This window comes from Sphaeramia orbicularis, chromosome 8, assembly GCF_902148855.1.
Source record: "Sphaeramia orbicularis chromosome 8, fSphaOr1.1, whole genome shotgun sequence".
In the NCBI taxonomy this organism is placed as follows: Eukaryota; Metazoa; Chordata; class Actinopteri; order Kurtiformes; family Apogonidae; genus Sphaeramia; species Sphaeramia orbicularis.
In genome coordinates this window covers 49,674,747-49,697,752 of record NC_043964.1, presented here as the reverse complement: position 1 = coordinate 49,697,752, position 23,006 = coordinate 49,674,747, and the positions used below count along the sequence as shown (strand labels likewise).

General features: G+C 38.2%; 1 protein-coding gene across 1 annotated transcript in view; it reads left to right on the top strand.

Moving 5' to 3' along the window:
• Window positions 1–23,006, top strand: part of septin12 (septin 12) — a 118,682-nt gene that overhangs the window by 10,173 nt on the left and 85,503 nt on the right. The window contains exon 2 of the mRNA XM_030141521.1: window positions 18,794–20,317. Coding sequence (XP_029997381.1) covers window positions 18,794–20,317 — 1,524 coding nt within the window. The remainder of the gene's footprint in view (window positions 1–18,793; window positions 20,318–23,006) is intronic.

The following is a 23,006-nucleotide window of genomic DNA, read 5'->3' as shown; positions in this document are numbered from 1 at the left end:
TGATAATATAATACACATTTTAATATATATAAGATCATTTTTCTTTTAGTTTAGAGACTACTATTATAATGCTGGATGTATATCACAGTAATTGTTTTTCTGTCAGTAGAGAATGTTTTGTCCTTAGGGTTTATTTTGTTTAGACCAGTGTTTTCTTGAGGTCGGGACCCCACATGGGGTCACCTGCAATTCAAAAGGGGTTGCCTGAAATTTCTAGTAATTGATTGAGAAAACGCCTGTGTAAAGATATGCTTTTAGGTCAAATATTTGAGTATATTTTTAATTTATTACAATTTTGATTTTATATACTTAATAATTGGAACTAATATTCACTTTTAAAGTCTTTGAAAAAGTTCATTAAGCATCTTTGTGTCATTTATGCAATAAATTATATACATTTTTCAAATCGGATTTTATATTTTTGTCTGTTTTTTGGCCTTTTGTGTTGATATAGTAGGTTAAAGTGAAAAAATAATAGACAGATGAGATAGATGAAGTTGTGCTGAAAAAGAAGACACTAAACATGGGTATAGTAAGCATTTTTTTATGTAGTATATGAAGACAAAATCAAAAGAACTCAAAAAACGGCCAAAATCAGACCCCTAACGGTTAAGATGCTGCAGCTCTTTCATAATTCACATTTTGAGTTATTGTTTGTTCAGTTTTAATTGTCAGCTGTGTAAATACAAGCTGGACTGACTGTACATATCCTGACCAAGGAAAATTAAATTAATTTCAGCAAAAAAATGTCTCTGTTTTGAAAGTCTGGGATCGCCAGAAATGTGTGATGCTAAAATGGGGTCACGAGCCAAAAAAGGTTGGGAACAACTGGTTTAGAAGGTAAAGTAAAACTAAAATGTTTCAATGTTTTTGTTGTTTTAAGGTATTACGCTGTAAAAGGATTTTATGATTTTTTTTGTGTTCTGTCCATGAAGCAACCACGCCATAAAATATAGTTTCTTTGCAGAGATATGGTTTACTTAATGCTGAATAAGAGCTCAAAATGTGCTCATTTTCTTAATTTAGATTTAATGTTATCTGGTTTGAACGCCATTAAATCAAAATAAAGTAAAAGAAATGAACAGTTACTACTAATTAAATAAAATCAGTGACAACAGGTGTTTTTGTCTTGACACATTCTTTGGTCTTTTACTTTGCCTTATCACCTCTCTTTTTTTTTAACAGAAAATGTAAAACTACAACAGTCTGAGTTCTTTAACCCTTTTATGACAGTTGTGGCTCAGGTGTTACATTTTCCACTTTGTTGCATTCAAATTACTGTAACTCCTGAACCGTTTTACCCTATCCACAATAGGAAAGCTTAGATTCTGAGCTTTCTGATGCTGTTCAAGACTTTACGGTTGAGCCCTGCGTTGCCTGTGAGGGAGGGGTTGAAATGGGCGGAGCAGAGAGAAGCTGGGGAAGAGCAGACAGAGTAGAGTGCAGGTGGTAAAACAGAGACGGGAGGTTTTTATTACTTTTAGCAGCGTTTAAGTGAGGTTTTAGTGGTGAATTCTTGTAAATAATTGTATATAATAGTGATAGTGGTGTTTTGGAGAGTCCTACTAGTGTGTTTTACTGTGTTTTTGTGGAGTTTGGCCAGTTTTTTGTAACCTTTAGCCTATCACACAGGCGAAAAATGGCTAGAAATGATAAAAAATAAGAAGCTGTAACATGAAAACAGAATGCTCTAGAACACAGGTGTCAAACATGCGGCCCAGGGGCCAAATCCGGCCCACCAAAGGGTCAAGTCCGGCCCTTGGGATGAATTTGTGAAATGCAAAAATTATACAAAGATATTAACAATCCTTTTATTTCAGGTTCCACATTCAGACCAATTCAATCTCAAGTGGGTCAAATTGATAAAATACTATCATAATAACACATAAATAATGACGACTCCAAATTTTTCTCTGTAAATGTAAATATTTTCATGTATTTACACTAAAACAAAGTATAATTTTGCAAAAAATGTGAATAACCTGAAATGTCTTAAGAGAAGTAAGTACAATTTTAACAATTTTCTGCCTGTTACTAAATGTTTTGTGTGTTTGTAGATCCACTGTGATCTGTAAGTTATAATGTACATGTATAAATGTTAAACTGAGGCAGAATATTGTTAATATTGCACTTATTTTTTCAGTTTGTTCATGTTATTCACATCTTTTGAAAGGATAGTTTGTAGATGTAAGCCTTTTCATAATGTAAATTTATTTTTTTTGCTCTAAAACAGAAAAGTTTGGAGTTGACATTATTTATATATTATTATGTTATTATTTTACTGATTCAGCCCACTTCAGATCAAATTTAGCTGGATGTTGCCCCTGAACTAAAATGAGTTTGACGCCCCTGCTCTAGACAGACTTAAGATGTTTGAGTATTTGTAAAATAGTTGAAAATTTATTTATGTAATCTCATATGAACATTTCATTATGAACATTTACAGTTGTTTTTCAAAACAAATATAATACATAAATGCAAGTCTGTTTTTTTATTTTTTTTTATTTTTGCTGTAACACACTGTTTTAACATTTATAAGCACATATAATAATGATACTCAATAGCCAGATATTGAAAGTTAAGTTCTTCCTGAAAAATGTGCTAAAGAATTTGCAAAGAAGACATTCTCTGACTCTTATTGCAAAACAAAAAAACCCAAAATGTACTGTGAAATAATGAAATATTTATTAGACATTTATCATGATAACATCTGTGGCCATATTGCCCGACTTTACACTGGACTCAGTCTGTGTTCTTCCTTAGTAGATTTGTGTATTTGCTCATTTATTAAGTTCTACGGTTGATGATATGCAGATTGAAGGATAGCAGGAGATACAAACAGTAGTGGTTGTAGTTTGGGAGCAGACTTTTAAATATATAAGCTAGCAGTGAAGGGAAATCAGTTGTAGGTGGATGACGTGCACATGATAGGTGGAACAAACAGGATGGCTTTAGGAATTCTGGGTGACACAGGAGATTAGGGTGGAACTGAGGGTCTCTCCCCCAGTCCGGTCACATCCTGGTACTGAACTTCTGCAGGGCATGAACTCTGCAAAGATCAGAGAGGGTCCCATGACTTACTGCCCCACATGCACATACACATACACACTATGTTCGTTGTCTTTACTCATGAGAGGTGGTGCTCTATAAAAAACAAAAGTACTGGTCCCCCTCTGACATTCCAGCCAGCATTAATGCAGTGAAGCACAACAACAGGCCTGAACCTACACCAGCCTGGGTGTCTCTTCAGTAGGAACACCCTATTTTTGTTGCGTGCACATGCGGTCCAAAATAGAATGCTCTACAGGTTGTACTGCACATACATTGAATGCACACACTTTCGCCTGACCCTGATAAGAAGTGAATCCCCCTAATCAGCCTAAATCCCTGGTAAAGTCTCTGTCCTGAGCCCACAGTCACACACACATAGGTAACACTTCCGTGGCTCGCTGCCAAGCCGTTCTTCCATTATGGATGAAAATTTGGCAAGACTTCAGTGGAGGCTGCCTGGTTCTCAGACATGTCTGAAGTTGTCAGGCCCTTCAGAAACACTGGATCACTTCAAACCAGTGACAGAGAGGGGAAAAAATCATTACCGTAGGTGAAGTGTAAGACGTCAACATCTGTTGTAACCATGGTAAAAGCAATGCCCGAAGAGCTAAACATTAAGGCTGCATTAACACTAATGGGCTCTTTCACATGAGTGCTTTAGTGAAGTTTTTGCAAGTAATCGGAACATTTTAACACACCTGTAATGCAGATCACATGACCAGGGGGCTGATAAAACCCCTGAACATAGGAATGTTGAATGAATTGCTGCTGTGAGTGTAGCAAGTATTGTGAGTTGCAGCTACTATCAGACCGCAGTATTGAATTAACAGCTGCTCATCAACAGTGTAGTGCAGTGTTTTTCAACCACCCCACGTGGGGTTGCCTGAAATTTAGTAGTTGATTTAAAAAAAAAAAAAAAAAAATTCTAATGAAAAATATATGGTGAGTTTAGAGAGACAATCACAATATACAAAAGACAAATTCTGAAGCTGAAACTGAAGCACTGTGGTTCTGTTTATCTGTCAAATGTTCATTGTGGTCGGTTTCAGATGCTGCAGCTCTGTCATAATTCATAGTTTGAGTTCTTGTTTGTTCAGTATTAATTGTCAGCCTTGTAAATCACAGCTGGACTGACTGTACATATCCTGACCAAGGAAAATAAAATTCTAACTTTGTGCAGTAATCTACACCTGGCTTTTCTGCCTCCATCCATAATAATATACATTATATAGCCTAAGTGTCATCATAAAATTAACGTTTATTTGCAACATAGTATAGCAAACTATTACATGGTCAAAAACAAATTAATTTTTTGCAAAATAAATAAATAAATAAATAAAAAAGAGTCTCCTTTTTGTATGTCTGGGGTCGCCAGAAATTTGTGCTGTTAAAATGGGGTCACGAGCCGAAAAAGGTTGGGAACCACTGGTGTAGTGAGTGGTTGTGAATGAGTCAACACAGTTTCAGAGGTTTAGCTCTAAAACAGGGGTTTCAAACATGCAGACTGCGGACCAAAACCAGTTCCAAACCTTGAATGAATTTTCCAAGTGCAAAAATTGCACTGAAGGTATTAATGATCAATGGTGTCAAACTTGTTTTCATTCAGGAGCCACATACAGACCAGTGTGATCTAGTAAAATAACAGCATAATCTATAAATAACTGACAACTACAAATGTTCTTCTTAATTTAATGTGAAAAAAATAACACTACACTATGAAAATATTTATTTACAAACTATCCTATAGCAATAAAATGTGAATAACCTGTACAAATATGAAAAACCTGAAATGTCTTAAGAAAATTACGTGCAATTTTACCAATATTCTGCCTCTTAAATGTTTTGTGCGTTTGTCCATTGGGATCCATTGGGATCTATAAGTTGTTAAAAATGAGCTGTGATGTAATATTGTAGAAATTGTTCTTATTTTAGTTCCAAACTCCAAACAATATTCTGCCTGTTACCACATGTTTGTGTTACATTATGTGTAATGCACATGTATAAATGATAAGTTGAGGCATAATATTGTTAAAATTGCACTTATTTTTCTTACAAAATTACAGTTTTTTCAGGTTATTTATCATTTGTAAATGGAATTTTTATTTTATAATTTAGCGGGGGTTTTTTTTGCATTAAAACAAATAGGAAAAGTTGTCATTATTTATAGGTTATTATGTTATTATTTTACTGGTCCGGCCCCTGAACTAAAATGAGTTTGACAGCCCTGCTCTAAAACAACATTGGCTGTGTGTTTTCAGGAGAAAGCACTGGAGTTGTATGGGCGCTGAGTGTTTTAAAACCCAGCCAGGTACAAGCATTTTAGAAAATAACAACATTTGACTTTTTCTTTTTCTACCAGTATGAACCTGGTGCTGGTCCTGGACTGGTTCAGAGTTTCTTAAATTTGACAGACCTTTAAGAACTAGTTTTCTTTTCCACTGAGTGAGAGCCTGGATGGAGGCATGTCACAGAATCATATTATAGGTCTGTATACACTTGTAGGTGAACCAGTGGCAGTGTTAGACACAAACGTGATATCGTTATCAAGCTGGGTATCACTAAGTAAACACTTTAGACTCACCAATGATGTTGTGTCACAGAATATAGAATTGGTGTGTTGGTGCCACTCTGGAACAAGTTTTCTTATGTGGTTGAACTAATTCCATAGTAGAGTCTGGGTCTGAACTGGCCCTGGGTAACAGGAACATTAAAATAAAACCAACACCCTCTAAATACCTGGCGGTTTCTAATCTATTTATGTCAGACACTAAAACTAAATGAGGTGCCAAAATATAAAGTCAAACCCATTCAAAGCCTTTAAAGTTGGTTGTTTAATCTATCAGAGGCCGTGTTTCCACTCGGTTTGAAAATGTGTGTTGGTGATGTGCACACAAGTGGACAGCTGTTCACACCTGTGTTTATCATGGGTTTCCAAGCCAACCACTTGTGTTTAAGCCGATGTCATTTATGCTACAAGGTCAAAGCCTCAGTTATTACATGGGCTAACTAAGAAAGCATGCACCAAGAAGTAATTTAACTGTAATCTTTGTATTCCAATTACATATTATAAATTAAAAACTAACACTGCCACCACCTGGACAAGTGCAGTGAGTGGCTGAATCACAGTGGATCCTGGTGATCACTCACTCTTGTATTAAGTGGTGCTTCCTTGTGACCTGATCACCCAAGACCCGTGGTAAAACCATATTTAAACAGAGCTTGGGATAGCTTGGGTTACGATTATGTCACCCTTTTAATGCAAAACATCAGTATTTGTGTTGGTGAATATTTATGATGTTTAATATGTATTTTATTTTGTTTTCAGTTTTGTAATGCATGCATTATTCAAAGTGTATCTTTGATGTGTTGATGTGGATCATTTGATTGAAAGTTTTTTTTTTAGTTTTTTTTTTACCTCCTATGACCCAGCTATGTTTTTTTTTGCCCACAGTAGTGCATGAGAGTTACAATCACAGAAAAAATAATTTAAAATTGTATCTGAAAAAAGTGTTGCATCTTGCTGTTTTCATTCAAGACCATTTTTTTAAAGCTCTAACCCTTTAATAGACTGCAGCTTCAGTCAAATATTTTTCATGCAACAGGTGCTTATAGGTGGAAACAGTAGCCAGGCATCTAAAATACAGTGATGCAAGCATAAGTGTGTGTGCCAGCGTATGTGTGTTTATGAGTCTTAAAGCACTGTGTTATTTTCAGTGTTATAACGTTGCAAATGGCTGCTTGGAATGTGCCTTCCAGATGTGCATTTAGTAACTGGAAGTTGTTTTAATGTGTGTGTGTGCACTACTTGTGTGAAGTCTATATATGCAGTATTGGTTTGGTTCGTCTTGCTACCTGTGTTAGTCTGTGTGTGTCCACACGTGTTGGTGCACATGCTGTCTTGTCTGTCAGAGCTGTACCTGTGTGGAATGTGAGGGGAGGTGGGAGGAAGATGGACATGGACATGCCCAGGCTCGGTCTGAATCCTGTTATATGTCCACTGGGCCTCCCATCCTCCCAGTGTTTACAGGCTCCAAAATCCGCCCATAGCCGGTTACCTGAGGTGCGAAATACAAATTACTGTACTGAAGTAGACTTTTCAGGTATCTGCACTTTACTGGAGTATTTAATTTTCTGACATCTTTCTGTTACTTAAAAATACAACTTTCTACTTGTTACATATTCAAAACAGGCTTGTTGTTGTAGTTTGAAAACAAAAACAACGTAAATGACAAGTTAAAAATGATGTGAACAGTGTAATGAGATAGAAACACATAATTTCTTTTTTTGTTCATTTTGGTTATTTTTAGGGATGCACCGATACCACTTTTTTCCAGACCGAGTACGAGTACTTTGAGTACTTGCCGATACCGAGTACTGATACAAGTACTTAATAATCCCATTCCAGTTGTTAGTTCCTTTTGTAAATGTACTTTATTGTAGTTGTCATTAGTCTGACTGGAACAAAGTACTGCTACTGACATTTAATGTGTCGGAATGAGCGTTCCTCAATCATTCCACCAGGGGGCGCCGCTCTGAATTAACCATACTGGACAAATACCACAAAGAAGAGGAAAGTTTTATGAGAAGAAGAAAGTCAGTAATAACAAACATGAAGACGACAGAGGCAACACTAATGTGATACTAATATTGCAGCATTTTCGCTGGTAAGGTTTAAAAGCAAAGCTTCAGCAGGTAGAGAAAAGAGAAATGAGCGCTAAGTTTTGTTTTCACTTTCGCTGGCGGTGGTCTGCACCGCTCCATACCCCCATAGTATTATCAGTAGGACGGAAACCGGCCCAGCCTTGGGTAGTTGTCATAAATCTGTCAGTAGTTTTTCTCTAACTCACACAGTCGCTCTTTGAACAGATCCTCTACCTCCACAGTTCCGCTGGTATTCTCCGTCTGGGTACGTATCCGCGAGCACCTGGAAAATGGATGGAATGTACGCAGAGGACGGACAGAACGCTGTGTCCGTATCCATCTGTGTCTTTAACGTTATTTGCAGTCAGCGTTCCTTTTATCACCGTCATTTATTATGAAAAATCTCCACACTCTTCACACTCCTCACACATTACTCCACCACCACGTACGTGCTGCACTGAACTATAAATGTCACACGGCTCTAAGTGGTATCAGTGCATTTGTATCGGATTTGTTTAACGAGTATGAATACACAGTACACACACTGGGTATTGGAGCCGATGGCCGAAACTGGTATCGGATTGGTGCATCCCTAGTTTATTTTAATTGTTCCAAATGTCAGCAGGGACAAAATGAGTGAGAACTCCAGTTCACAAGATGAAAACAGCATAACAACATGTAACAAGATGTGATGAATTAAAAATGATGTAAAAGACTTTTACATGACAAATCAAATGAAAGGAGACTAGAACACAAAGAAAAGGCATCATAATATTGACACTGGAAAGTGGTGTTTGTGTTGGAGTCATGTTAATATGTTTTTTTTTATTTAATTTTACTTTTAGTGGATGATAGAATGAGGACATTTTCAGACCTGGGCTTTTTCACATTTACTACAGTAAAGAACTTTCAGTACTTTTACCAGCGTTTGTTTTTACACAAGTATCTGTGCTACTTGAGGAAAGACTGTACTTTTGCTGGTTCCTGATCTCAGAGGTTTATCACAGGAAAAATGGTTTGGATTCAAGGGTTCATAAGTGCCGAATTTTCCTTAGTAGTGGACGCTTGTCAATGCACTGTGGCCTTTATAAGGAGAGAGGTACATGAACATAAACACACACAGAGATACAGGGCATCCATTTCCTCTTGGAGGAAATGTGATCCTGACGAGCTGAACTGGAGGCCAGTTGTTCCGTGTTTTCCTCTTCAGGGTTCTGGCGTGTTGCCAAAGTTGCAACAACTGCAACTTTTCATTTGGCTGAGTGTACAGGAGACGACACATACGGCGCTTTCAGACACCCCTCTGTGCCTAAATGAAATATGTCTTGTATGCTAGTTTCATTTCTAAATAGACACTCGAGGCACACTTTTATGAGAAAGTCACTAAGGTAGTCTGCTGAGGTCAGATCTGGTGGTTTTCTGACACTTGCAAAAGTACTTATATTGACATAAAAAAGAGTAACATAAAAATATGATGTTTGATGTTTGACACTGGAAAGCCTGAAAACATGGTCCAAGGCTAAGTTCATTTCTTTACAGATATACATTTTGTCAAGTTAGTTTTTCTTTTTGCATTTTCTCGTTTCTCTGTGCAGTATTTCACTTTATAAACATCAATTCATCTGATGTTGTCATTAAGTAGCCTAATTTTAAGCTTCTTTTGTCTTCTGTTTGTTATTCTTTAATTTTCCTTGTGCTCTTATAATCTTGCATAACTTCCTGTGACTGCTCCAAGATCCAGAACCATCCCAGCAGTGTTTTTGAACTGTAACTGAACCTAATCATGGTTCAGTTTGATCCAGACCAAGACCACCTCCTTTTGTCAGATCCATGACAGCCATCAGTGACCACATAGCCATGATACCACACAGCCACTTCAGCAATGGAGATGATGAACATGGTCTGTATAGACCCTGCCTCCCCATCCTCCCTTAGAATGTTAGTGAAGCTCTGCCAGAGGTGAGAGCTGAAGACCTCCCAAATGGAGGGTTCTTCCAGATGTTTCCAGCACACTCTCACTGTATGTTTGAGTCTGCCATATAGACATACATAAGTCTGATGAAATGATTACAAAGCTGATCATCAGCCTCGGGTGTCTTGGTGACACGTGAACCTGTGAACACCCTTATGCTTGAACAAGGTGTTATGTAGAGCAGCAGCCGATTAATTGATTAGGTGCTTGAAGCGAATGCAAAAATTCATGATTCAATTAATCGACTCGAATTGATTGAAGGGAAATATTCTATTGTAGTTTTCCTGAATTGAAGCTTCTTTGTACGTCACAAGAAGTGTCTGTGTGAAACACAACAGTGGAACCAATGTTTAACAGCAGAGAAATGAAGGAAACAAAGCTTTGATTCAGGAGAATTGAGGTTGAATGATTTTTTTGGATCACTTTGAGTCGATTAATCGGTTGCAGCTCTAGTGTTATGGACAAATTATGTCCAATCACATCCCTCCAAGTCTCACTGTCATTGTCCGTCTGAGCGTTGAAGTCTCCCAGTAGAACAATGGAGTCCCTAAGTGGATCACTTTCCAGCCCACCACCGAGAGACTCCAAGAAGGCTGGGTCCTCCGAACGGCTGCATAGGCACAGGCAACGGTCAGACTCTGTTCCTCGATCCAAAGGCACAGGGATGCCATCCTCCTGTCCACAGGGGTAAATTAGATTAGAAGAAGATTAGAAGAGTCCAGCCTCCCCCAAGAAAATTAGTTCCAGAGCCCAAGCTGTGCATAGAGGTGAGCCCGACTAGATCTATCAGGTATCTGTCAACATCACACACCAACTCAGGCCCCTTCCCCACCAGGGAGGTGAAATTCCATGTTCCTAATGCCAGTTTGGGCAACTGAGGATCGGACCACCAGGGCCTCCCTCCTTGGCAGTCACCTGATCCACATGACACCGGACATCCATGGCTCCTCCTGCAGATGGTGGGCTCACTGGAGGGTGTCCCCCTGTAGCTCCTTCATGCTGAGCCCAGCTGGATCCCATGGGCTAAGACCAACCACCAGGCATTCGCTAGGGATCCAGGGGTAGAGCTGCCCCTGACAACATAGTTCCTAGGATCATTTGGATACTCAAACGTCTCCAACATGATGAAGTGTCAGTTTAAGGAGGTGCAGTGCAGTCATCTGTTACACAAATCATCTTACATAAAGTAATTTAAAAATCATTTAAAAATGTTGGAAAGATTTTTCCAACATTTTAAGTTAACTTAAGTTTATAACTTGTCACGGTCGTGTATGCTGCTTCTAATATAATCTGACCCACTGTATCTATAGTTTAAAGCTCAAATACATTGTGTAGTTGTCATTGTGTTCATGTGTGTATTAGGGATGTAACGATTACTGGTATAACGGTAAACCGTGGTAAAATTGCCAACGGTTAGTATTACTGCTTAAATTCTAATTATCATGATAACCGTGTTTGATTACCGCAGTTTTCCAGAGAAAACACCTATGTAAAGATATGCTTTTATGTCAGATATTTGAGTATAGTTTTAATTTATTTCAATTTTAATTTTATATGCTTAATATTTGGAACCAATATTCACTTTTGAAGTCTATGAAAAGGTTCGTTAAGCATCTTTGTGTTATTTATGCATTGAATTATATACATTTTTCAAATTGAATTTTATATATTTTTTGTGTTTTCTACCCTTTTATGTTGATACAGTAGGTTAAAGTGAAAAAATAATAGGCAGATGATATAAATGAAGTTGTGCTGAAAATAGAGATACCAAACATGGGTATAGTAAACATTTGTTTATATAGTATATAAAGGCAAAATCAAAGTACTGAAAATGGCCAAAATAGGCTCAGACCCCTAAGGGTTAATATTTGAATGGTTCTGCCAACAGAAAGTGCATTGTGCCAATTACTTTATTTGTTTTGTTGTTGTTGTTGCCGTTGTTTTCAAAATACAACTTGGTTAAATTCTTTCAGTGTGTGTATAAGTACTTTTTGAACATTTTGAGCACAGTTTCAATAGTACCACGATAATAATGATAACCGTGATAATTTTGGTCACAATAACCGTGGTATGAAATTTTCATATCGTTACATCCCTAGTGTGTATGAAACTATTTTAATCCTTTGCCAAAATATCTGGTGTCTATTTAGAAAAATATCCTTAGTGTAGACAGAGCTAAGTTTAGGGATGGAGTCAGTGGAGGACGTTATACATCAGTGTGTCTCCTCACAAACCCAAGTGTGTATGTGTGTGCATTTGAACATCTCTTTTTATTAGATTGTGAAGGCATTGTGTAAGAGGAGAGGATTAAGATCTGTGTGACTTAGAACAGAGGGAGTGGAGCCAAACATAGACTACACACAAATGCACACACACACACACACACACACACACACACACACACACACATGCACGTACACACACACACACACACACACACACACACACACACACACACACACACACAGAAATACCAGTAGGACAGAGTCAAAACTATTGCCACCATAATTATTTCTCCAGTGTTTGACAAGTTGCAAGCAATTAGCTGATAGCAGGACTCCTTATCTTTTTGTATGAAGGGCAGGTTCACACTTGCAGCCTCATACACATGTACACACCTCCCCCTCTCCAACATACCTGGAGCCTGCCAATAGCCATTAGTCTGCTCAGGTGAAACAAGTTCAGTGTGTGATGTAAGACGGGGCTGCCACTAACGATTACTGTCAATGATTAATCAAGGACTTGTTTGTAAACTGTGAAAACATATAAATATATAATAGAAATCCCACACTGATATCTTGAAATCCGTCTAGGACACAGACATTTCATTCAGGTTAATACAAGGCAGGCGATCAGTAAATCTGTCATGAAGTTTGTAGGTAATAGTGTTTTGAAGCTGCTGTTGTGTCAACAAAGACGACGCCAGCAATTACAGCGTTCCAAACAGCAGTGTCCATGAATCTATTAGTGTATTCACAGGAGCATTTATCTCTGCTGTAGAGCTCCACAATTTGTGAAAAATGCTGTTTCCCAAATTCAAAGATGCTCACCTGCCAAAACAATCCAAAGATATTCAGTTTACAGTTACAGATGAGGAAAGAAACATTAAGAAAATACAGTATTCAAATTTAAGAGGCTGGAATCAGAGAGTTTTGTCTTTTTTTTTGTCTTTTAGTATTAAACCAGTTAATTATAAATATTGTTAGCAAATAATTGTATTCTTGACAACTTTTTTCACTTCTGTGAACACAGGGCTGTGTGATATGATGACATACAGAATGTCAATATGCATGCTTATTTTAAACCATTACTTGACTGGATTTAATGAACAGTTACTCTGTCATGATATAAATCATTATCATGATATATAAAATGACATGCACTGTATTATGATAGAATTTTGTTGTCTTGCTCAGTACTATAAGGATAACACTAAATAACGACAAAAGTGTTAAAGGAAGTAAGACGCTCAGCAGCTTCTCTCCTTTTAGAAAAGTTCACTCAATTCATTGTCTTGTAGAAGGACCACCCAGAATGTAATGTACATCTGTAAACAAATGCACTTCAACAACTCAAATGCCATTGATGCCATTAATGGTTGCAGTTCACAGCCATGTGTGTCACTGGGAGGTCATTGTGGTCAAACAACATATAAGTCCTGTTCAGCCTGGCAATAGCATCGAACCTGGCGAGCTCATATGTGGACAGCTGAACACACTCTGGATGAATTCTGAGGTGGTCTGGGAAGCATGTGTCCTAAGTTGGATTTCCACTGACCGTACTGGCTCAACTCAACTTTACTTTTTGCCTTTCCATTTCGTGTTATCTGGTACTATTCATTGTACCATCTTTGCCAAAGGCCTAAGGAAGCTGATGAGATACTAAAAGTGATATGAAACCATGCAGAGCTTATGCCAAGGAGCTACTATACCTGCAGTGAAAATACAAAAGTGACTCTAAAAGTACCAAAACCAAACCAAGTTTAGGAAAGTTGAAGAGAGGTGAGTTCATACCTTCAGTTGAAATGCATGATTTAGTAGTGTGATGACAAAGATGCAATGGGCTACACTGAAACTACTCCAAGCATCCAACAAAATGGGTGACACAGTGTGGTGTCACCCCAAAACAAGAAGGTTCAAAGTTCAATCTCTGGTTGAACCAGAGCCATGTGTGTGGAGTTTGAATGTGCAGTTCCCCTCACTATCCAAAACATGCATTCAAAGTTAATTATCCTGTCATCAACCTGGACCAAAGTACTGGCATAGATCTGGAGGTGGTCCCTGGGTGGCCACCGCTCCTTGTATGAACTGGGAGGGTTTATATGCAGAAGCTGAATCTCCCTGCTGGGACAATAAAGTTCACTTTGAACTATGCTCAACCTAATCAGCTACTTAGTGTAAGTGAAATTCAGTCTGCGAACTGTAACAAAAACATACATGTACATGTGCTTTACATGTAAAGGCACTCCCAGTTTAGGTAGTTATAGTTCAGTTTCCTGGTAGAAATTTATAAACATGTTTTAAGTGATTTAATGTTCAGTCATCATTAAAGTCATGGGAAAGAACCAGTAAAGATGGATATTTTAGGTATATTAATTGATTCATAGCATCACCTTACATATTTGGTAACTGGCAAAAAACTCTCCACCTTAAATTTGAAAAGAAATAATTTAAGTTCGGCTTGTTCAACTTTAGGCTTTAGATGCACTTGTTTATTTGGATATTGAACTGGGAACTCAGATCTATATTATCGCTCATCACTTCAGACTCGTTTGGGGTAGCATTTACAGCCAGATCTGAACAGATTGCTTGTAACTGGACACTTGACGTTCGATAGCTGAGGACAGATGTATAATACAAGTTTTAAACAGGGCTATAGTGACTGAGTCTGAATAACATGCAAGGGTGTCTTATAATTATGCTTTACCTCTTCATGTTGAGCAGTATGGATACACTTACTCTTGGCCCATCTTGCTAAGAATGAATTACCTGCCTTATTTGTGTTGTTGTTCTCCTTACTTCTTATAATCCAAAGTTTGTTTTTTTTTGTTGATGAAATAGTGCTGAGATAGGATTACATGGAGGGCAAAGAGTTAAGAGCAGTAAAATTACTACATTTTCAGTCAACAGATGCAGAACAGATTAAGACCCATAGTCTATTAACTTTAGACTGAAGTTAACAAGTTTTGTAGCTCAGAACAACACAAACAAAGAAACCAAATGTGTGTTAACATCACAGACACAGTCTTATACAAGAAGGTAAATAACCCCTCCACACATCCACACATCCACACATACTCTGCTCAGGCACACAAAATGTCTCATGGTGTGTCATGTTGCAGTTAGCTTTTGTAACAAAAAACCTTACTGGATGTCCAGACTTCAGCTTCGACTTCAATTCACCCTTTGTGTTTGCAGCATGAAGGAATTGTGTGTGTTCAACTGAGGAAGGGGACACTGTTCCCATACAAAGGCAAGTGGCCAAGACCATTCAAGACCCAGAAACCAGGACAAAGACATATTTTACTGGAGTCATGTAAGCAGAGACGCAGGCACATTCATTTTCTGAAGAGCTTATACATGTACACACAGGCAGACACACATGTACACACACTCATTTTACCATGAACACCATATTAGCTCTTTTTACTCAGACACTGGTGGGGATGTAACCATAAGAAAATTTCATATTACGGTTATTGTGGCCAAAATTATCACGGTTATCATCATTATTGCGGTATTGTTGAAACTGTGCTCAAAATGTTCAAAAAGTACTAATACACACATTGAAATAATTTAACCAAGTTGTATTTTGAAAAAAAAAAAAAAAAAATAATTGGCACAATGTACTTTCTGTTGGCAGAAACATTCAGGTATTAACCCTTAGTGGTCTGTGTCTATTTTGGCCGTTTTTTAGTACTTTTGATTTTGCCTTTATATACTATATAGACAAATGTTTACTATACCCATGTTTGGGATCTGTTTTTTCAGCATAACTTTATTTATATCAACTGCCTATTATTTTTTTCACTTTAACCTACTATATATACAGGGTGGGGAAGCAAAATTTACAATGAACATTTAGTTGTTTTTTCTCAGCAGGCACTACGTCAGTTGTTTTGAAACCAAACATACACTGATGTCATAATCATACCTAACACTATTATCCATACCTTTTCAGAAACTTTTGCCCATATGAGTAATCAGGAAAGCAAACGTCAAAGAGTGTGTGATTTGCTGAATGCACTCGTCACACCAAAGGAGATTTCCAAAATAGTTGGAGTGTCCATAAAGACTGTTTATAATGTAAAGAAGAGAATGACTATGAGCAAAACTATTATGAGAAAGTCTGGAAGATACTATTAAAGAAGAATGGGAGAAGTTGTCCCCCGAATATTTGAGGAACACTTGCGCAAATTTCAGGAAGCGTGTGAAGGCAGTTATTGAGAAAGAAGGAGGACACATAGAATAAAAACATTTTCTATTATGAAAATTTTCTTGTGGCAAATAAATTCTCATGACTTTCAATAAACTAATTGGTCATACACTGTCTTTCAATCCCTGCCTCAAAATATTGTAAATTTTGCTTCCCCACCCTGTACATAAATGGCTAGAAAACACAAAAACAATGTTTAAAATCCGATTTGAAAAATGTATATAATTCATTGCATAAATAAGACAAAGATGCTTAACAAACCTTTTCAAAGACTATAAAAGTGAATATTGGTTCCAGATATTAGGTATAGAAAAATAAAATTGTAATAAATTAGAACTATACTCAAATATTTGACATAAAAGCAGATTTTTACATAGGCGTTTTCTACAGAAAAGTGTGGTATTCAAACTTGGTTATCATGATAATTAGAATTTAAACGGTAATACTAACCGTCTGCAATTTTCCCGCGGTTTATCGTTATACCAGTAATCGTTACATCCCTAGACACTGGGTTGTAATGACATTAGGGAGATCCCATACATCAGCTTTGCCAGTTAAATCTGAACCAAACAAAGCCACCCTAATGCTGTCCCAGTGTGTGATTTTAGCATCAGGGGTGTTACCTGCTGTTACCCACCAGCAACTTTAAGTGTGATGAAAAACATGTGCATCAGAAAAAAGAGTATAGTGTTGCTCCAGTGTTACTTTCACAATCAGTAATGGCAGGTGATTTAGGCTATGTTCAGACTGCAGGCATATTTGGCCCAAATCCGATTTTTTGGCCTATATGTAACCTGTATCCAATATGTTAAAGACAGTTTGAACAGAACTAATCCAGTTTTTTCAAATCTGACCCAGGTCACTTTCATATGTTGTCCTAAATCTGATACATATTTGATATTTTCTTCAGTTTGAACAGCCAGGTCAGATTTATCCAACCTTTACATCACTGAAATGCGACAAACGTCACAATTCTCCATCCCAGGAGGAGGAGCGGCGGGAAAAACAAATTAACTTCCGTGAACAGTGCTTTCCTGTGTGGTCACGTGTTACATCAGGACCTCTTTTGCACATGTGGGTCACTTCAGAGTCACATTCAGTTCATACTCAAAACTGAGTCGCATTTAATGTGTAATATGAACAAGCACACAAAAAAAAATCAGATTTCACCAAAAAATCCGAGTTGTGCTTCAAGACCTGTTGTCTGATCGTAACCTTTGTCCGCTTCTCCAGTGATCACCCTGGGATTCCCCTGTGAGCAGCTAACCTCCAGTATGGCTCCACTCTGTTTGTTCTGTCTTTTTTTTTTAGTCTGTGTCTGCTATTCCTACATTTGACTTCTTGCCTGGCTCATCTTCTCTGAAAAATTTGATGAAAAGTACACTAGATGGTGTTGTATATTGTTGGGTAGAAGTACATTCATGTACATCTGTTGTAAACTGCTCATGAAAATATATTTTTCTTTCTCCGTGCATGAATAAGAAATATCTGAATCTGAAGTAGACTGTGATCTCAATCATCTTATTTCATCCACTTTATTCAGTGTGTATCTTTCCACTAAAGTCCCCAGTGAGTCCAGATTCTCCAAAACCAGCATTCTTGTCTAGCACAGTATACAACAATATTCTTGCCACCACTGGCTGCAGCATTGTAAGGCAGAAGTCAAGATGGCATTGTAGAAATTTCTTTTTTACTTTGATATTAAAGAGGTTTGTCAGGTATGTCAGCCTTTGAGAACAACTGGAACCCATTCATAACTTTCTTAAAGCAAACATAACCGAAAACTGCACATATCATCAGAACACAACACATACCCCCTTGCCCCTATAACCCCCCCAACACCCACTTTCTATCTCAGCATTTAACCTCCACACCTCACCCCCACTCATCATTAACATTAATATACACACACACACACACACACACACACACACACACACACACACACACACACACACACACACACCACACTTACAACAATGCAATACATCTGATCAACAGTAACATCAATAAGAGTGACCACTTACTTTGTCTGTCCATTTATCTTGTCATATGTCTGTCCTGTGTCACTGTCCCGTCTTATGTTTGTCCCATCCTACTGTCTTGTCTGATGTCTACTCAGTCCCACTGTCTTGTCTTATGTTCGTTCTGTCCCACTGTCGTGTGTCAATCTGCCACTTTGTCAACTCTCTTCCTTGTGCACTTTTGTTTATATGAATCCCTCCCTCTATGTACATATATACTAGCAAGGAATGCTGGTCAATGGGAGCATAATCTTGAAATTGTTACTGGTTACTTGTTAAGTATAAACTGTAATAAATAATAAAGTTGTCCCCCGAAGAGGGGGGGTGGTGGCGGGTCAAAAAAAAAAAAAAAAAGAGGTTTGTTTGTAAATAGTAAAAAAAAAAAAAAAAAATATGATCATGACTACATTTTGGCACTGCAAAGGGAAAATTATCCATCCAATTCTGCATACTCCATACTAGCAACTTTTTTCAGGGCACATTTGGGGTTGACAGAAAGTATTTAACCCAGGTAATTTTGGTGGAAATGCACAGAGGTTTTTCCAAAATCCTGGATAAAATTAAAGTTCCTGGTAATGTTCGTGCATTGGGAGAGGGGCTTATGTATGTATGCATGTATGTTATTTTATTTATCTGTTTTATTATTGACTATCATCTTCTTTCTTTGCAGCATTGAAGAGATCCTTTGACATTGAAGATGTGGATGACATTCCATCCTTCTCCTCAACCTCATCTGTCTCCTCCCCCATTTCTCCTGCTTCCCCTCATTTCTTCCTCAACAACAACAAAACTGCTGAGGGGAAGGGGGGAGGTGGGCAGTCCCCTTCATTAGCCTTCAACAACAACAGCCTGGGGTCCGCAGCTTACCACTCCCACATCAGCCAGGGTTCTGATCCCAGCCCAGTCATCAAGTCCCGCAGTGTAGTCAGCAGCCTATCCTTCAACAGGGGAACCTTGAACAAACCAGCAGTTCACAACAATGGCTCCACTGTGACCAGAGCCGCATCCTTTCAGGGCAGGTTCAACCCCAATGGTTACTCTATGATGTTTGGGGCAGGCAGCGACAACGACAGCCTCCATAGTTCCACGTCTAGCCTGGAGTACACCGGAGGGGTTGGGAGTTCGGTTCCAATAACGAAGCTTATGTCTTACACAAGTCCTCCACCACAAGAAGAGTACCTCCAAATCCAGCCCCAGTTTCCACAACAGAATCTCGATAGAAGCAACCACTACCTAAAGAAGTTCTCATCACATGGAAATGTTTTCCATTCTGAGTTAGACCAAGCTTCAGGGATGGTTTTCGGTGTTGCAGAACCTCGGGATGTAAACCATGGCTCCACACCTAGCCTTGACTTCCAAATTCGTGATGGTGGAGGAGGTATTGCAGGCATGCTAAGAGGCGGAGGTGGGGGCAGGGCATCTCCAGCGCATAAGTATGCTAATGTCAATGCTAACTGGAATGGTCGTCTTCAAAACAACATCACTTCCTTTGGGGAAGAGAGCCCCAAAAACCATTGCCAGAAGCAAGGGTCGCAGGTCCTCCAGACCCCACCGCCCAAGGTGAAAGAGACTCCACGTCTTAATAAATTTCCCTTGGACCTGGACAGTTTTGTGACCAGCACCTCCCCCACTTCCCCCACAATGGTTCAGGGAGGATCTGTGAGCCTCAGTTCCCCTAAGCCACTTCCAAAGAGCAAAGGAGGCCTCCACAGTTATACCAACCCATCACCCACCACAGCTAGCCCCTCAGCATCTCTCAGCAGCCTGGACAGTTCATCTGACACCCCGCCTCTCTCCTTACACCATCCCTTTTTGCCTTTCTCTCCACATTCTCCAACTCCCTTCCAGGGTCCTGTCCCTGTCTCAGAGGTGAGTCCCATCTCTGTGCTTCTATCTCCAGCCCAGACACCCCAACTGGAGATCCTATCTGGTCCACAAGTTGTCCAAGTGGGTCCCAGACCTCCCAGCCCTCACAGTTCATCAATTCCCAGAGCTGAGGATGGTACAGGTGATGCCACAGATAGTGTCGGCTCCATTTTACAGAGGATTGCCTCCTTCTCCCGGTCTGCCACCGATGTCACCCCAGCACCTGTGACCCCGTCCCCTGAAGACAAAAGCAATGGGATGTCGACTTCGTTTGGATTTCCTCTTGAGACCACATCCACAAGGAAATTATGGATGGAGAAACAGAAAGGTAGGATAAGTCAGTTTTTTAAAGTATTCTTAACACCGTAATTGGTTTTATTTCAGTGATTTCAAGTACAAAGTAAAAGGAAAGATTATTATATGTGGTGCTACATTCTTTTGCTAAAATAAATGCATCAATAGTCCAATTAAACATAGCATCTTTTTTTACTACTGTAGTTAAAGTAGCAAGAAAAATCAGATGCAACTTAATGACTAGACATATATGGAGATTCCAAGTAACCAGGGATATAGTTATTTCTTTTGAATAAACTGAATTCTTCTGTTTTTCCTCAAACGGGAACATGAGGCATGATTCCAAAGTGATTCGGTCCTAATAAACCTGAAAGTTAAAAGACAAACTTCACCACAGAAATAAACATGTTTCCAGCCAGGTACAAAAAAAACTATGTTGGTCTTTTGACTTGATATCCCACTTTACCCCCTGCAAACTATGCTGCCCATGTTTACCCTGCTGGCTGTAAGTGAAGATTCTACTTTGCAAATCTTTCATGAAGTTTAGTGGTTTGTAATTATAATACATAATAGTAATTCAGTATCATATTATATGATCAGTCAGCATGCTAATCAGAGGAGCGAGCTCTAATTATTATGACTAGTGGCATTGTACCCGTGGCTAAAACGCCCTCTTGTGGTGCAACAGTGGCATTGTAGCCCTCCCGTGCTGCAACATCAATCGCACACAGGGACACGGGACACGGGACGCCTGGACGGACACAGAACATGCATTATTAGATAGATAGATAGATAGATAGATAGACAGATAGACAGATAGACAGATAACATACAGTTGTATTTATTGCTATCAAATCCAACTGTGTTGTTTTCATGTATCAAGCAGCTGAAAGTATTTGTATTTGTATTTTTCCTGAAAGTGTTACCATAGTGATGTTTGTGTCTGTGAATTTGTTTGCCGATGGGGTTGGAAGAGGGCTGCAAAATTCTGTTTAACAAATGATGACAGGGGACTTCCTCTTGTTAATGTAGGAAGACAAGTCAAGGTTAACAGATGAGCTGAGCAGCCACACCTTTTAAAAGGGTTTCCTGTTACACTGAGCTTCACCACATATACACATGCTGATGCACATAGCATCATTCACTTTAAATGATCATATTTTGACTTCAACACACAAGTCTTTAATTTTAATTCTAAAATGTGTTTTTGTTTATAGCCATTACTCTTTATTTAAGGGTAATGTAATGTAGGGTAATGTAGTCTGATGAAAGTCTTATGTCATTACTACATTAAAAGAAAACATGTTAAAAAAATACAGTTCATGTGTTTTACCAGACACTTTGCCACTGGTATTGACTGAAGAGATGAGAAAGTAAAAAGAATAAACAGCAGGACATGTCTGTAGAACATTCGTGAAAACGTACTTCCTTTTGCCTTCCACACTGATTTTGCATGATGAGAAGCCTGAGTTAATGATGTCCATATAATCTAGTGCAGATCCAGAAGTACAGTATGTGCGCTGCTCAACGGTTTAACAAACACGAGACATGCTTTTGAAGACACCTGTGGGGATTTTCTCTTGGCCTACTTCCTCCAATCTGACCAGAGAATTAGGCCAATTCCCTGAGATGAAAGTGAGATAAAGAAATCTCCAACTGTCCTCAGACTCCCCTAAAGGTTCAGTAGACCATAAACACAGTTATACACGAGGCTGTTCTCCATATATGTGGTTTTGTGTGCTACACACTGATGCAGTGTCCTTTCAAAAGACTGTTCATCATATAAAAAGGTTTCCTAAAGGGCTTAGTTTCATGGCAGCATTTTTTTCTTGCATAAATAACTGATTAAGAATATTGTTATCTACTCTGTTGATAATAATAATAATAATAATAATAATAATAATAATAATAATACCTAAAAATTGTGAAAATCCACATAATGAAGAAGTGTATTGGTGTAGAATTTTGGAAAATTTAAATTAATTATATTAAATATGATATGAAAATAATATACAAAAGCCATTACTGAAATATTGGACCGAAGTAAAGAAAATGAATAAATAAAGCATGTAATTTAATGATAAATAGTGTGTAAATAATGATGAAATGTTGTCTGTTAATGTCACCAGCTTTTTCCAGTCAACAGATGCTTTACATCTCTAAGGAAAATTGTTATGGTATTAAGGAAAAAAACATGACAAAAGTTAAAGAAATATTATAAGTACAGCCGCTTTTATTTTAATCTTTTATGTTGTTGGCTTTTTGTTATGCTTTTCAAATCATATTCCCTCCCTGTTAGTGTGAACCCTGATATTTCCTGACTGATGCTAGAGGTAAAGATGGGACAGTTATTTTCTCTCCTTGTTGGGATCTGGATTTGAAGTGTTACTCGAGTCCATAGTTTGGAAAATATTTCATCAGTGACTGTGGCTGCTGTTGACTGTATTCACAGTGTAAATAACAGGCTAATGTGCTGTAATGGGTGTTCACAGTGAAATGATTGTTTTGGTCTACCCACTGCTTTACTCAGATGGTTTGTTTCCCATAAAAGCATGAAAACAAAAATGTGGCCTGGGGGGCCTTTTCCTCCACTTCCTTCCTCTGCTCTTAACCGAGTCAAACATGCACAAAAAGAAAGTGCAGTGGGGAAACACAGAAACAAGAAAATCAGAGATACAGGAACAATGCTTAAACAAAATGGTTAAAAATGATGTATTGTGACT